The following is a 16,410-nucleotide window of genomic DNA, read 5'->3' as shown; positions in this document are numbered from 1 at the left end:
GCATCCGCACAAAACCTTACATTGGCATGTCAGGCATATCACTTTGCACAATAAGAAATGCTACACCTTAGACCCCCAAAGGCAATTACACACATTAAACTTACTGATATTAGTTGGATCATCTGACCATAAGGCCGCTGTACATGCTGCGACATCGCTCAAGCGATCCCGTTGGGGTCACGGAATTTGTGACGCACTTCCGGTCATTTTAGCGATGTCTTTGAGTGTGACACCTATGAGCGATTTTGAATCGTTGCAAAAACTGTCAAAATCGCTCATCGGTGACATGCCCTCCTATTCTCGAATATCGCTGCTGCTCGGTTTACGAAGTAGTTCGTCGCTCCTGCGGTAGCACACATTGCTATGTGTGACACCGCAGGAACGAGGAACCTTACCTTACCTGTGGCCGGCCGCAATGAGGAAGGAAAGAGGTGGGCAGGATGTTACGTCCCGCTCATCTCCGCGCCCTCCGCTGATATTGGGCGGCGGTTCGGTGACGCTGCTGTGACGTCGCTGTGATGCTGAACGAACCGCCCCCTTAGAAAGAAGGCGGTTCAATGGTCACAGCGATGTCGCAGAGCAGGTATTTGCGGGTAACGATGCCGTAGCGATAATGTTTGCTACGGCAGCGATCACACGATATCGCATGTACGATGGGGGCGGGTGATTTCGCGCTCGACATCGCTAGCAATTGCTAGCGATGTCGTAGCATGTAAAGCGGCCTTAAGACCTCATTCACACTTCCAAACCTAAAGGGAACCTGTCACAACTTTTTTGGCATATAAGCTACGGCCACCTCCACCAGTCTCTTATATACAGCATTCTAACATGCTGTATATAAGAGCCCAGGCCGCTGTGAGAACATAAAAAACACTTTATAATACTTACCTAACGGTCACACGGTTGGCCATATGGGCATCTCCCTTCTCCGGTGCCGGCGCCGCCTCTTTCGCCCATCTTCGTCCTCTTTCTGAAGCCTGTGTGCATGACGTGTCTACGTCATACACACTCGCCGGTCCTGCTCAGGCGCACTACAATACTTTGATCTGCCCTGCTCAGGCCAGATCAAAGTGCACCTGCTCAGGACCTGAATGCCGGCGAATGTGTATGACGGCGGACGCGTCATGCACCGCTGCTAGAGAAGGAGAAAAAGATGTCCAAAAGAGGCGTCGCCGGAACCGGACAACAGAGACGTCCATATGGCCAACTGCGCGACCGTTAGGTAAGTATTATAAAGTGTTTTTTATGTTCTCACAGCGGCCTGGGCTCTTATATACAGCATTTTAGAATGCTGTATATAAGAGCCCGGTGGTGGTGGCCACAGCTTATAGGCCAAAAAAGTGGTGACAGGTTCCCTTTAAACATGAATATGAAAAAATGGTACAGTTGCATTCGCTGTTTACCATTAGTGTCCTGGCCAGGACCAGTCTTTTCATGTAGCGTGCCGGGGCATCCGCAGTCAATCTCTCGACTATCACCCCTCGCTACTCTACACAGCCATAAATATGTTACCTTTTTAGAGAGGTGTTCTCATCTTGTAAATTAATGGAATACTATGATTACTTTTTTTTTTTATTTATGACCAATCCTTGAAATGAAGAAGCCGCTGGACTTATCAGGACACTAAGGATTTGTTTTATTTCTGGGGTTGGCGGGGGCAGCCTATGTGACAGCTGTGAATGTTTCTAAAAAAGAGGAGAACACTAAGAATAAACACATTTACTAATTCAATTACACTGCGTCTGTAGCATTATTGCAATAAAAAGAATAGTTTTAATACTGGATGCCATGAAAATAATTATTTCTCTTTTTATGGCAAGAATATTCATATTCAAATAATAAAAAAAAAGGAATAATAATACATTGTCTGGTCAGATGAGGAACAGTACAAGAAGGGCTCCTTGGCTGTAGCCAAAACCTCATCAAGACTAGATGGCTGAGAAAAATGGAAAAAACTGAGAACTGTTTACATGAATCCATAAAAAAGAGAAAAATGAAAAAAAAAAAAAAACCCTCAGAATTGTGCATATGAATCCATAAAAAAGAGAGGGTCAGCAAACTCATTGATTTGAATGACACTTATGTGTTGCTCTTAAAGGGAACCTGTCAGGTGGAATACGCACCCAGAGCCACGAGCAGTTCTGGGTGCATATTGCTAATCCCTGCGTAACCGTCCCTGTATACACTAGCATAGATAAAGAGATCTTTAGAAAAGTATTTCTAAAGATCTTTTATCATCATACCCCTGTGGGCGTCCTAACATACTAATGAATACGCAGTGTCAGAGGATGGTCGCGCTCACCTCTCTGCTGCCATCGCTTCCGAGTCCTGGATTTCGGCTCAGTGCACATGATTCTGGACTTTCGTTCATGCATACTACATAGGTTTGAAGCAAGGACTCATACACCCCGCTTCATAGTTGGCATGACTGTTGGGTGTACGAGTCCTGGCTTCAAACCCATATAGTGTGCATGACCAAAAGTCTGGTATAATGCACACTGAGCCAACATCCAGCACTTGGACGTGATGGCAGCAGAGAGGTGAGCGCGACCATCCTCTGGCGCTGTGCATTCATTAGCATGTTAGCACACCCACAGGGGCGTACTAACATGCTAAGGGGCTGACTAGCCAAGAGAAATCACGGCCTTGCGAGTAGTCTCTAGCCTCATTAGCATGTGATAAAAGATTTTTAGAAATACTTTTTCTAAAGATCCCTTTATCTATGCTACTAGATACAGGGACAGTTAGGCAGGGATTAGCAATATGCACTCAGAACTGCTCGTGGTTCTGTGTGCATATTGCACCTGACAAGTTCCCTTTAACCCTAGAACGCGCAACCATAGAAATCTACCATAGAAAACAAGTGACCTAGCAGGCCTGCGAGGCCCCAGGTATGCGTTCTAGGGTTAAATGAGACTCTAGATTGATCAGAATTGATGGATGGATTATGGGAAGGGGTAGGCCAAAAATAAGAAAAGGAAAAGTATTAAAGAAGTGAATTGGACAGGCCTAACCCTGTCATTCCTGGTAACACTCCATCCCTCCCTGTAATGCCCGTCAATGATGTTTCGGGTGTTTTTTCATGAACTTCATAGAATTTGGTCGCTGGTGCCCCAGGAAACTTTGGACAGTTGGCAACTATGGAAGAAGTGATCATGTGACTCTAGCAAAATCTCATTTCAAGAGTCTCAAGGTTCTCAAGCTCCTACAAATGTGGCATGCTTTCTTTCTTCTCAGCTAGAGATGACCTCTATTCTGCACAAGCAATTCATATTATCTACCCATATCTGTCTAACCAGAAATGATCACGATTTCTATGAAAATTGCCACAGTCTTCCATTTAAGTGATTGGTGGGAATTTAGGGCCCTTGCGCTCACCAATCTTATGTGTAATTCGTATCTAGAAGTTGCTTTACAGATAACGTGTTGCATGGCAAAATACCATGAATAATAAATTATGTATTTAATTAATTAGTATAATCTACATTACAGCTTCAAGAAGCATTTAGTATTCAGCATATAATATGTAATCTACCACTGCCTCGGAAATCCCTACAGTGTGGCAAATGTATATTCAGGTTCTGCTTTATTCCGTCAGATAAAACAAGGGTAAGGGAGTTATTTTCTGCATGTAATGGTCCTGATACTAAATATACAGCACAAGTGGAGAGAACAGCCCATTGCTAGCCCTTTGTGAATTTGGATGACTGCGTCTATTACAGATTGGGTTATTTTCAGCTCCCACATGTTGGGTTATTTTTTCTGCACCGCTAAACATAGCCCCAGTTTTTGCCATCTTCACTTTCCACTTTCTTCCACATTATAATACAAGCGCACCAGGTTAAATCTCGGATAAAGCTCATACAGCTTGTACACTGTGTAATTCAATATGCTCTGTTTTGACAGGCCTAATATTTCACATCTCTCTGGGATAATTGATATGTAAATATTTGCAATCTTAGTTACGTACACAGAAATATTAATGATAGGATTCCATGAAAGTAAAGAATATAGGATTCCAATAGAGCAGCTGAACATCCTAAATTAACATCTGTAAGTTCACATATAGAGAATTGCTGGAGACTTCTTCAACTTACAAAAATGCAACATGAAGAAGAAAAAGTCATGGAATTACGGACATCAGAGAATCGATAGACATATTGAAGGGAACCTGTCAGGTCCAATATGCACCAGGACCACGTGCAGTTCTGGGTGTATATTGCTAATCCCTGCCTAACCGTCCCTGTATACACTAGCATAGATAAAGAGATCTTTAGAAAGGGTATTTCTAAAGATCTTTTACCGTATGCTAATGAGCGAGGGGACTAGTTCCAAGGGTGTTACATCCCCCGACTAGTCCGTCCTCTTAGCATGTTAGCACACCCACATGGGCGTACTAACATGCTATTCAATGCAGCGTCACCAGCGGTGCCGTGCGTACCTGTGTTCACGCTTCTGAATGCCGGCAATTCCAGTCATACGTAGTAGACCTCTCCGTAGCCGGGACATGTATGTGCGGCATCATACTGTAGTCATAAATGTACACAAGTTTACTCCAGTCTTACCCTGGGGTGATTCTATGTACCATAAACCGAATTAGATATCAAGGTAAATTAATTATTCATAAACCAAAGAGACTAAATTACCTAAAAAAACATTTTATTCACATATATGCCACAAACAGAGTACACTTATTAAAATTAGTGATGAGAAGAAAGGTGGGAATCAATATCCTCTAATCCTCACCCTTCCTGTCTTACAGGGGTCGGCGTGCTAAAGTTTATTGACGCCCCCGTTCCTCGTCGACTTGAGTCCTGTACTGACCCTCCACTCACACTAAGAGAAATACCATGTGTCTAAATAGAAGTGGGTAAGGTGAAACACCCAAGATAAGACCCACAGGGATAGTGTGTGACACCAAATAATAAAGACACTTGATTTCTGTCAGTAGATGTCATAGAGTGTCTATGGGGCGGGTTCTGACTCAGTCGACTGTCAGTCAGAAAAAACAATAAAAGACTATTGCTGCATTTTGTCCAGGATGCACCCTACGCGTTTCGCCCTCTTATCAAATCAATAGGGCTCATCAGGGGTATAGCGGCATAGATCCTTGACATTTGTGTCACAGCTACAACCATTAATATTAGGAAGATACCAAGGAACTTATATTGTTGAAGAGTTCCTCCTCCGGAATCAGGGCCAGGACATCAATTGTATCTCACAACTGATGATCAATGGCATACATCAATACGTCTGAGGACCTATCCAAAAGTCCAAGCTCATTCACATGTGCATCTGATACAGATGATTATAGGTATAAATCAACACATCTGAGGACTTATCCAATGGTCCAGGCTCATTCACATGTGTATCTCATACAGGTGATTAGGGATATATATCAGCACGTCTGAGGACTTATCCACTAGTCCAGGCTCATTCATGTGTATGTAAAAAAAAGTCCATCCACAGGAGACAATACCCCCTATGGTAAATCCTGATCCTGTACGGCCAGTTAATGGTGAGACAAACACCTCTAATCAATCAGTGTATAATGGGTAACGATATGTATCCAGTGCGGGTGACTGCTTGTCCATCCTTTCTACCAACATTTTTAATCTCTGGATTCTGGCCCCCATATACTTATATGGGGACCGGATTCCGGACGGGAACCGGATTTAAAAGAAAAAAGAGAATAGGGATCTGCTGGTTTCGGGTTATCGACAATTCCGCTCATCTCTAGCCAGGAAGATAAAGATCATTTCCTCCCAGTAGCTTGGCTTTCAGTGCAGGGGCAGGGCAGTTTTGGAATGCTATTAATCTGCAGATTAACCCCATATCTGCAGGTTAATAGTGTTTGGAGATGTGACAGGTCCTCTTTAAGCTGCAGCAAGTCAGTCAGCAAATACATCCATTCCATTTGCCATCAGTAGGGCATTAACTCTATAATAGATGAGACCATTTCCCACAGCAAATTCTACTGTGGGGAGAACAGATAAAAGGACTGGGCTCTGGAATGCAGATGCAGCATGTCTTTCCTTTTTAACTGTCCAAACACAAAAGTATGATAATTATACGTTCAGCAGCACCACAAAAAATGTAGGGGCTGAATCTGTATTTTTATTTTTCACAACTCTCAGTGAATCTTATATGATGACACAATTGAAACAAGTGCAATGCAAACTGCCCAGCTAAAATGCAGGTTTTAGAATTGCACACAAGGCAAAAAATATTACGTCCATTCACTAAAAGATACTTTGCAGATACACAAATTTGAATGACTTTTTTAGTTTGCATGTTTATTTTTTTAATTATTTGTGCCTAGATGGCAGAAAATCAGCATGCCCTATAGAAATCCATAAAACGCAACATTTGTACACAGTGTCATTTTCTGCATAACTAGGGCTGTGGAGAGGCAATAAACACTCAATTACTCAACTTGTGGCAAAAAATAGAAAACTACAGCTTGCATCTAGAGGCTCAAAAACTATAGTTGCATGTTTGACAATTCTTGGCTAAATCGAATAGTGTAACAACAAAATCCATTTTGCCGTTAGTGTTCACTTAAAAACTAAACAGTTATGCCTCAATGGAGAACCCTGTATGATAAAAAAAGGAATGGAGGATTGAAAGAAGAGTCAGTCAGGGAAGATGCTGCCCTACGCAGTATGATGGAAGAGCTGAAGGAATTCAAGGAGTCTCAAATAACATCAGAGATTAGTGATGACAAGCAGCAGACATCCCAACTGAATATACTGAAGTTTGTGGAAGAGATGGGGCCAGTGAAAGAATGAGAAGGAAATGTGAGGAAGAAAGAGGAAAAAAAAAAGATAATCTGCAGATGAAGGCAAAGATGTAGAGAAACTATCCCATACATGGATCCTAAGCAATAAAATATTTTCCACTTTTCACTTGTATTTGTGAATGCAGTCTACCTTATGAACCTAATGTTTCAAATCTATCAATTAGATGGATTCTAAAAGTAAGTTAGATAAGGGTCTGACCTCTGTGACTCCCACCATTTCTGAGCACAGGCGATCCAAGTTCCTATTTTCAACCAAAAGCCAGAGACATAATTTATTATCCATCTCCATAGAATGGAAAAGGAATATTGCAGCCGTAATATCTTTGGAAAGAGATAATCTATCCCTCTTCTGTGAACAGAGTCTCTCATTTTCTGCAGTGATGACTATCTCAAAAGTTGGACTTCAATCTTAACCGCCAACTTGGCTGTGATTTTTTTTACTCAACTCTATGCTAAATTTGTCACGGGATGCGACTTGATCACTAGGAATAGGGGAGCTTAAAATGACCCTCAGGCTAGGGGAACCCTGGCTGACCCTGATCCCAAAGATACATCTGAAGGTGAAGATGTTTGGGCCACCTTCCTATCCCTAGCTCCTGAACAACCATAGTCTAGTTGCACCCTTCCACCTATTAGAGGCCCAGTACAGGAGTGATTAATCCCACAAAAATAAGCAGACGTGGAAAACCAAATATCACAGCAATCACATACAAAGGTATAGACAATAAATGCTCAGGAGTAAATTAAAGGAAGGGAGGAAATAATCAGATATCAAGAGTATTTTCACAACACACCAAACAGCACACAGAAGTTCACCTGCAACAGGATAACAAAGCACAAGGACCAGGATCACATAAAGATGTTGTTGGCATGAGAGACCAGGCTCTACCATCTTAAAAAGGGCAAAGGTGACTGTGATAGGACTCCTGCAACATGTGACTTAAGCAGTAACCCACAGGCTATCAAAAATTAATGCCTGCAAGCCCAATTACTAACAGTAGCACAGTTTGTCAAGCCCAGCCCTGTCTGTGGAACTCAAAAGCAGCATTGTGTGGAGTGTCTGACTCTGCTGTGTCAACAGTGTCAGAAGTAGTCCTGACACTCAGCGAGTTTTGAGCCAGACACCGCGTGACAGAATTCAGTTGTTCGTGCGGGTGGAACTTAAAATGCATGGGAGTTGTAACCACAGGACTATCTGCTTCATGCAGTAGGGGATCCTGCTCCTCAACCCCCTCTACAGTAAAAGTACAGACAAATTAAAATCTAAGGTAAACCATAAATGGCCATTTGATATGTTATGTTACCACTGTTACTAGCGGATACATCAATAGTATGTGGCTACAAGATGGGAGCCCTATGAACCACCTCCTACTTGCATCCCCGAAGTCTCTACTGATTGGTAGGCTCACTTGCGTTGTCATGCTGCATTGAAGACTTTGTGTAGGGTCTACAAAACAGAAAAGTACTGAGGACTCCAGTAGGTAAAAGGTTGTTTGGAGGTTTGAATTCCATCTGCAATAGACTACTCACGTGGCAGATGGATCAGGGTCCCGTCAATTGAGTCACTCATCTTTAGTTACTATTTTTAGGACAATCGAACATGGGGCTCTTTAGTCTTTTCAGGAGACAATTATGGGCATAGTTATGATTTCAGGTGTCTACCACTGATTGCATTTTACTGTTACCACATTTGTGTCCTCAATTCCTCCCCTTATTTCATATATATATATATATATATATATATATATATATATATATATATATAGTATATATGTATATTTTTTTCAATTACTATAATGAGTCTGGGAACACTGTGTTTCACATGCAACATGATATATATAATAGTTCAGCATGTAGCTGAAGAGAGGGAAACAGATGCAAAGGCTTATGTGGAACATAAATGTGGATGCAGTGATTTTCTTCTTGTTTGATCTATAAGCCTCCAGTGCTAACGTATCAGTATGACATGTAAGCACCAAGATGCATATTAAATGTCACAAACAGCTGGGATAAACTGAAGTAAAAACAATACTGAAGTTCTCAGTTTCCTAAGTATGAAGATAAATAAGGATAATCTTTTATATGGAAGATATGTTATATCTTACAGTACATTCATGCTTTCAAAATAGAGACAATTTAATATTTATATTTTTATTTAACACCCAAGAACTTCACGGGACCAATTTCCATCAGTGTACTGGATCTCATTTTCTTCAGTGTTTGTCAGTTCTTACCATCAGTGTTTCATCAGTTTTTGTTGCATGAAAATAATAAAACTGATGGAGGATTATCAAACTTCCCTTATTAAAAAAAGTCATTGAAAAAAGTGACAATACTAAAATGCATAGTGGATGTCTTCCAAGTGCTGTCTAGTTCATCATGGACCCAAAGGCTGGAATATTTGATTTTGCCAACGACTCGGATCATAAATGGAAATGTTTTGAGGACACTCAGTCAACAAAATAAACCCCACCGCCATGTGAAGAACTCCATGGATCATAATGGGTTTGAAAGACAGGGATAAAACACATATGTAAAAATGGATGGTTACGAGTCAAAACCGTTGACGACTAACGACTTATTCAGATGTTATTAATGTGTTTGTTTTTATAAAATGTTACAATTGAACATCAATTCAAAAGCAAGGTGTGATTTTCATAATTGATATTCAGAAAATTTTAATTGAAATTTTGTCGGATTCAAGGTATTTCAGTGACCATTGTGAGGTTTTTCTTACTTTAACAGAAAGGTACCTACAATTTTGACCATGTGTGTTTATATACAGGGTGGCACAAAAAAATTATTCATACATCGACATGAAAAATATGTGTTAAAAACATTGTTACTAGATTTACATAGACAACAAAGGGTGACTAAGTCATGTTTGACTTCTGCAATCACATTAGGAGCTCAAAGTGGTCAACATTATCATCCAGACACTTTTGATTTTGACAAACTACAAGAACATCTTTAGTCACAGTGTCCACAGGGATTGATCTGCATGAGATTTCAATTTATTTGACTCTCCTGAAGGCCACATGGAAGATCTAACAATTATGTGACTATATTCATCTTTAGAGACAACATAATGCTACATATTTCCTCCTTATTTCAAGTCTATGATGTAAACATTATATATAGAGAGAGAGATTGATATGTGAGTTATGTCCAAACATCAAGTTTTTCTTTATATACACTATTCACAAAAAGTTAAGGATATTTAGCTTTCCGGTGAAATTTATGGAAAATGGAAAAAATTAACGCTACAATGAAATTTTATCATGAAAATAGGGTATTTATCAGTATGCAATGGTGATTTCATCATCTCAAACAATGTATTGAAACAAAAGCCAACAACAGTGGTGGGCATACCCCGAAAATGTCAATGTCTCTATAACATATCATGTGGCCTTGAGCATCCATTACAGCTTGGTAACAACATCTCATGCTGCTCACAAGTGGAGTTCTTGTCTGCTTGACATCCCACTCTTCGTGAATAACAGCCCACAGGTCAATGGGGTTCTGGGGTACAGAGTTACAAGCCTCTACAAGCCAAATATCCTTAACTTTTTGTTAGTAATGTATGTGAAACATGACATGGGGCAGTAACCATAGGTGAGGCAGACATCTCTCACAACCTGTTGTTATATGAAGGAGGGGATTCTGGCTGAGTATATGAACTTGTGCTAGGGAAGCGATACACCTTTGAAGGCCACATAATGCCAATGACTTCAGCTGTCCAGGGCCAAATGTTAACCAGTTCAATGAGGAAGACCACCAGTTCTTAATAAATGTTTTACTTAACAGCCATTTAATGACAACTATGTACAACAGATAGCAGGTACACAACTTCTTATACATTAAGTTTTGAACACAGAGAATCTCTATTGACAGTTCCTTTACTTCTTCACACTCACTTCTTCCTACTTCCATTTGTCTCACTTGCTTCACCAGGACCCATCTAAGCCATATCCTCCACCTGTGGTTCTGCATCTTGTCCTTCTCATAATAGAGCTGATTTACCAATATGGCTGAACTTAGCTTCCAACTTTCTGATTCTTAGGGAACTCCTACCTGAGGTTCTCACTTCATCTCACACTGCTGTACCATCCTGGCCCAAAACCTTAAAAGTTCTAAACCCGGAGCTGTACTGCTAGGGGTCCTTTCCCAGCACCCATCTCCTATAAATCACTCTGTCCTTTGCTCAATCCTCTGACCCGTCTGCAATAGATCACACTTTATCTCGATTAACTCTCTCTTTACAGGATCTCGCTATCCATGGCCTTAGGGGTACTTTGCACGCTGCGACATCGCCCCCGTTGCAGCAGCGATATATTGTGATTGCTGGCGTAGCAAACATTATCGCTACACCAGCTTCACATGCACTCACCTGCCCTGCGACGTCGCTCTGGCCGGCGATCCGCCTCCTTCCTAAGGGGGCGAGTCGTGCGGCGTCACAGTGACGTCACACAGCAGGCGGCCAATAGCAGCGGAGGGGCGGAGATGAGCAGGATGTAAACATCCCGCCCACCTCCGTCCTTCCGCATAGCAGCCGGGACGCAGGTAGGAGATGTTCCTCGCTCCTGTAGCTTCACACACAGCAATGTGTGTTGCCACAGGAACGAGGAACTACATCGTACCTGTCACTGCACCGGCATTATGGAAATGTCGGACCCTACACCGATGATACAATAACGACGCTTTTGCGCTCGTTAATCATATCAAAAAGGATTTGCACACTACGATATCAACTGCGACGCCGGATGTGCGTCACTTTTGATTTGACCCCACCGACATCGCACCTGCGATGTCGTAGTGTGCAAAGCCCCCCTTAGTCTCCACTCCCTCTAGGGCAGGGATGTCAAACTCAAATATGTAGAGGATCAACGTTAAAAATTTTGACAAAGTTCTGGGTCAACCTAATCTCATGCCCCACATATTTCTCCATACAGAATAATGGATACCATTTAGTCCTCAATAAGGAGTTATGTGCCTCACATAGTCCTCCATATAGAATAATGGGCGCCTGGCATTGCGGGCCATATAAAATCAGGCTGCGGGCCAAATTTGGCCCATGGGCAAGAGTTTTATATATGTAGCCTAGGGACACCCAAATCATGAGGCACTGTTCTCTATTAGGTCCATCACTACTGCAAGCTGGACCCTATCTCCTGACAGGAAAGTGTCATTGACCCTTCAGCCTAGCCCTTTCCTTTGTGGGCTACTACCAAACATAACTCTGGCTTACTCTACTGTTCGGCACAACACATGTTACAATTCACATTGCACTTCATTAAAACTTATCACATTACACACTATACATTACATATAACAATAACGTTGCTGTCTTTAAGGGGGAATGTGAACAATATGTCCACCTCCTTAAATAAAAATATAAATAATTATAATAACACTTACTTGCATATATCTCCTTCTGGGTCTTCAAGCCCAAATTTGTCATCAAAGGTCAATTGTATCCTTAAATGTTCCTCCACTGCTACCAATCTCCATACCAGCACAGTGCTTCTTGGGTATGAATGGGGAAACCTTGGACTGTGAATCGATCCATTGAATGAAACTGAAACAATCTTCTCATGCTGATGATCCTGAACTCCTGTAGATGATAAATAAAATGTAAGAAAAATTAAAAACTTAAAAAGAAATAGGTACAGATTGATAGCTGCACAGTGAGTGCACTTACAAACACTGATATTCAGAGCACTGATTTAGTGGTCTACATGATAAAACCTAAGATGAAGCTTCCCGGTTGGGTGCCACATTTACAGGAAAATATAATTTATATATAATTTTCATTTAATGTATAATTCCCTAATATATGTTTATAATAGTTGGATGACATGTATTTTTATACTTTTGCTGCATAGTCACAAATTATCTGATTAATGAGTACATGACTAGCTTAAAATCTAACTAGGAAGTTTGCATTGTACCAACCCTTACTGTAAATATCCTGCAGATATATTCAGCTTCTTATGTGTGTCCAAGTTTATGACGGCTAAAGAGATCAAAAGCATCATAATATATCATGATTTCCACTTAATAGATTCAATATGATATCGGACAATTACACAAATCATCAAAAATAATGCACCATATTCTCGTTTATCAGATGCATCAGATTATAAGACGCACCCCAAATTTAGAAATAAAAAAGGTAAAAAAAGGGGCCCGTCTTATACTCCGGTGCTGTCTTACCGGGTGGGGCAGCAACGGTGGTGGAGCGCAATCACAGGAGGCTGTGCCTGCAGCAGGTGCCGTACTGGCTGTGTGGAGCAGGGCATTGCAACAGGTGTCACAGATGCTCTGTCGGCAGTGCGAGCTTCAAAGATAAGGCACCCGAAGTCATCATGTGCGCCGATTGAGCTCTCGGCTCAATGACAAGCTCAGATCTTATATGCACACATGCCACCTTTGGATGCAATTTTCCTTAAGTCTGCTGGTCGAAGATCAAAGGGCCGGAGGCGGCGGGTGCGCAGATGAGATCTAGAGCCAAGAGCTCCATCTGCACACACGCCGACTCTGGGTGCCATTATTTGAAGCCCGCACCACCGACAGAGCATGTCACCTGCCACACCGCCCTGCTCCATACAGCTCCCAAATTTTTGAGAGGAAAAGTGTGTCTTATAATTCGAAAAATATGGTAGGTCAAATTCACTATCTTTCCTACATTATTAAAAACTGTAGATTAGAATATGTTCTACTGACAACCAAAGAGTATGTTCTAAAAGCATATAAAACTTACATATTATTAAAGATGATCATACAGAATATAAATAAACACAATATTCACTGACATCGCGCACTTTTTGGATGGTTAATGTCTGGATTTGTTTGTAGGAATAGCATTCTTGAACAATACGTATAATAACACCCTGGCGATCAGTTGAATGGCAGCGCTCTGGCTTTTGGAATAAGACTAATCTAAACATGAATAGTTAAGCTGGGTTCACAAGTGGACCTGATATGGGCAAGTGCTAATGATTTCATATGACTGTAATATATACTCGAAGATGAATGCCACCCTAATTTTGCAGAAAAGAACATTTGAGTGAAGCTTGTTGGTTTTATCGGAGACATATTATACTTTGGTTCAGTTAGAGGACACCCAGGTTGTTAAAACCATAAAATCTTATGAAATAATGTTTGATTCTGCCAACATTAAGTAGATGAAAGCAGATGACAGGATTTCTTGCCACCTTCTTTGTATATTTTCATTGAAAACAGATATTATCCTCTGTTCACACCAAGTCTTGATCTCTTACCAAAAAGAAGTAATAGAGAAAACAGTGGTTGAAACAATGATAGGATTAAAAATTATGGCTGATGTGTGATTTCCAATCTGACAGCCAAGGAAATGTCAACAAGGATAAATCTGGAGAGGTTTCAGTGTATAAATGGTGAGTGTAATATTGCTTCTGAGATGTATGGTTCTTTTATGGACAAAATGTCTTCTAGTAAAATTTCAGGACAGGAACAAAATAAAAGCGCTCGTAGTGAAGGATCTAGATTTTTTTTTACTTTAATACAAAGCAGGAGGAAAAAAAATGGGATGGAAAGCACATGTTTCCAGTGTACAGTACAGCCGAGAGGTCATTGAGAAGTACAGAATGAATAAAGGTGTTTTGTCTATTTGCTCCCATAGTTCTCGCTGTGTGACGTTCTGGAAAGAGAAATGAATTTATCAGTCATTTTGAGGCAGCTTAGAGACTCAACAGACTGGAGAGGCTGAAGACCACACACATCAAAGATGAATGAGTTATATTCAGTTTTAAAGAGACAAAATGGGTGCTTGAGAAGCTAAACTAGTCTACCATAAAATCAACGATAAAACGTCAAGGAAAGTTTAGAATGAAAGACACCTGGAGCTCCGCTAAGTAGAAAACTGCACAAAGTTTTGTATTAAATCTTGCTCTATTCTTTCCAAAAACAGTTCTACTGTGATGAAAAGCACTAGTTTATCTTCAGTCCATATACTTTTATCTTGGTCTCGCCGTGCAGTGTGATTACTATTGCACATTGTCTTCTGGCACAGGGAGCGTGTATGACCCATTACAATATGACTTTGCAAGGAAAAGTGTAACTTGAGAACTGTGTCCTAAACTTTAATACCTCTTTGTTCTTGCTCTTTCGCGGCATGATCTGTCGATCACAGGCAGCTTTACTGCTGCAGACGACTGAATGGAAACCTACACTAAATATATCTGTTCATATTAATGGGCTTAGTTTTCCATTTTGTGCTGCACTGGAAATAAGGAAAACGTTATGCTACAATCATCCTATTTAGTATTGGGTATATTTAGTGTTGTTTACCAGGACTGATATTTTTGAAGCTTTATGACAAACTGAAGCAAAAGAGGTGAAAGCAGTACTTTTCAAATGGGCTGTACAATTAAAGGGAATCTGTCAGCGGGTTTGTTCTACCTCATCTGAGAGCAGCTGTCACTGGTTTGTCACAGGTGACAGACAGTCATGTGGTGTCCGGCTATAGAAGGTCACAGCATTTGGCTGCACAAATTGTTCCCTGCTTGGTTTTCATCCATGTCCCATTAGGACCCTGGGGTGTTGTTCAGCCTATCAGCTACTGTTCATCAGTACTTTCCTTGTCTATATATACCTTCACTTAATATTACTCGGTGCTGGTGATATTTGATACATCTTTTTCAAGTCTTCAGTGCTAGCAGGCGGCTTGCATACAGTACTGGCCAAAAGTATTGGCACCCCTGCAATTCTGTCAGATAATACTCAGTTTCTTCTTGAAAATGATTGCAATCACAAATTCTTTGGTATTATTATCTTCATTTAATTTGCTTGCAATGAAAAAACACAAAAGAGGATGAAACAAAAATCAAATCATTGATCATTTCACGCAAAACTCCAAAAATGGGCCAGATAAAAGTATTGGCACCCTTAAGGGCCCGTTACACGCTAAAATTTATCTGACGATCACATGTGCGACGTGACATGCCCAGATCATATTTACGATTTGCCGGTATCGCTTATAGGTCGTTTATTTGCTGTCACACGTAATGATCTCAAAATGGACGCATCAGCGATCAACGATATATTGTTCGACCCAGGCAGTCGTTTGAATGTTGTTTGATGTTGGCAGGGTGTCAAATGGAGCAATATGTCAACGATCCACGATTTTCATCCTATTTGCAATCGTTCAGAGTCGCTCATAGGTGTCTCACGCAACGACGTCGCAAACAATGCCGGGTGTCCGTCACGGAATCCGTGACCCCGATGACATATCTCCTGTTAAATTGTAGTGCGTAATGGGCCCTTCAGCGTAATACTTGGTTGCACAACCTTTAGCCAAAATAACTGCGAGCAACCACTTCCAGTAACCATCAATGAGTTTCTTACAATGCTCTGCTGGAATTTTAGACCATTCTTCTTTGTCAAACTGCTCCAGGTCCCTGACATTTGAAGGGGGCCTTCTCCAAACTGCCATTTTGAGATCTCTCCACAGGTGTTCTATGGGGTTCAGGTCTGGACTCATTGCTGGCCACTTTAGTAGTCTCCAGTGCTTTCTATCAAACCGTTTTCTAGTGCTTTTTGAAGTGTGTTTTGGGTCATTGTCCTGC

General features: G+C 41.1%; 1 protein-coding gene across 1 annotated transcript in view; it reads right to left on the bottom strand.

The window, feature by feature from the left end:
• Positions 1–16,410, bottom strand: part of PDGFC (platelet derived growth factor C) — a 403,078-nt gene that overhangs the window by 195,001 nt on the left and 191,667 nt on the right. The window contains exon 2 of the mRNA XM_075347615.1: positions 12,221–12,416. Within this exon, the coding sequence (XP_075203730.1) occupies positions 12,221–12,416 (196 nt within the window). The remainder of the gene's footprint in view (positions 1–12,220; positions 12,417–16,410) is intronic.

This window comes from Anomaloglossus baeobatrachus, chromosome 1 (genome assembly GCF_048569485.1).
Source record: "Anomaloglossus baeobatrachus isolate aAnoBae1 chromosome 1, aAnoBae1.hap1, whole genome shotgun sequence".
NCBI classification, from domain to species: domain Eukaryota; kingdom Metazoa; phylum Chordata; class Amphibia; order Anura; family Aromobatidae; genus Anomaloglossus; species Anomaloglossus baeobatrachus.
Note: the sequence above shows the minus strand (reverse complement) of the source record. Positions and strands in the feature narration are given on the sequence as shown.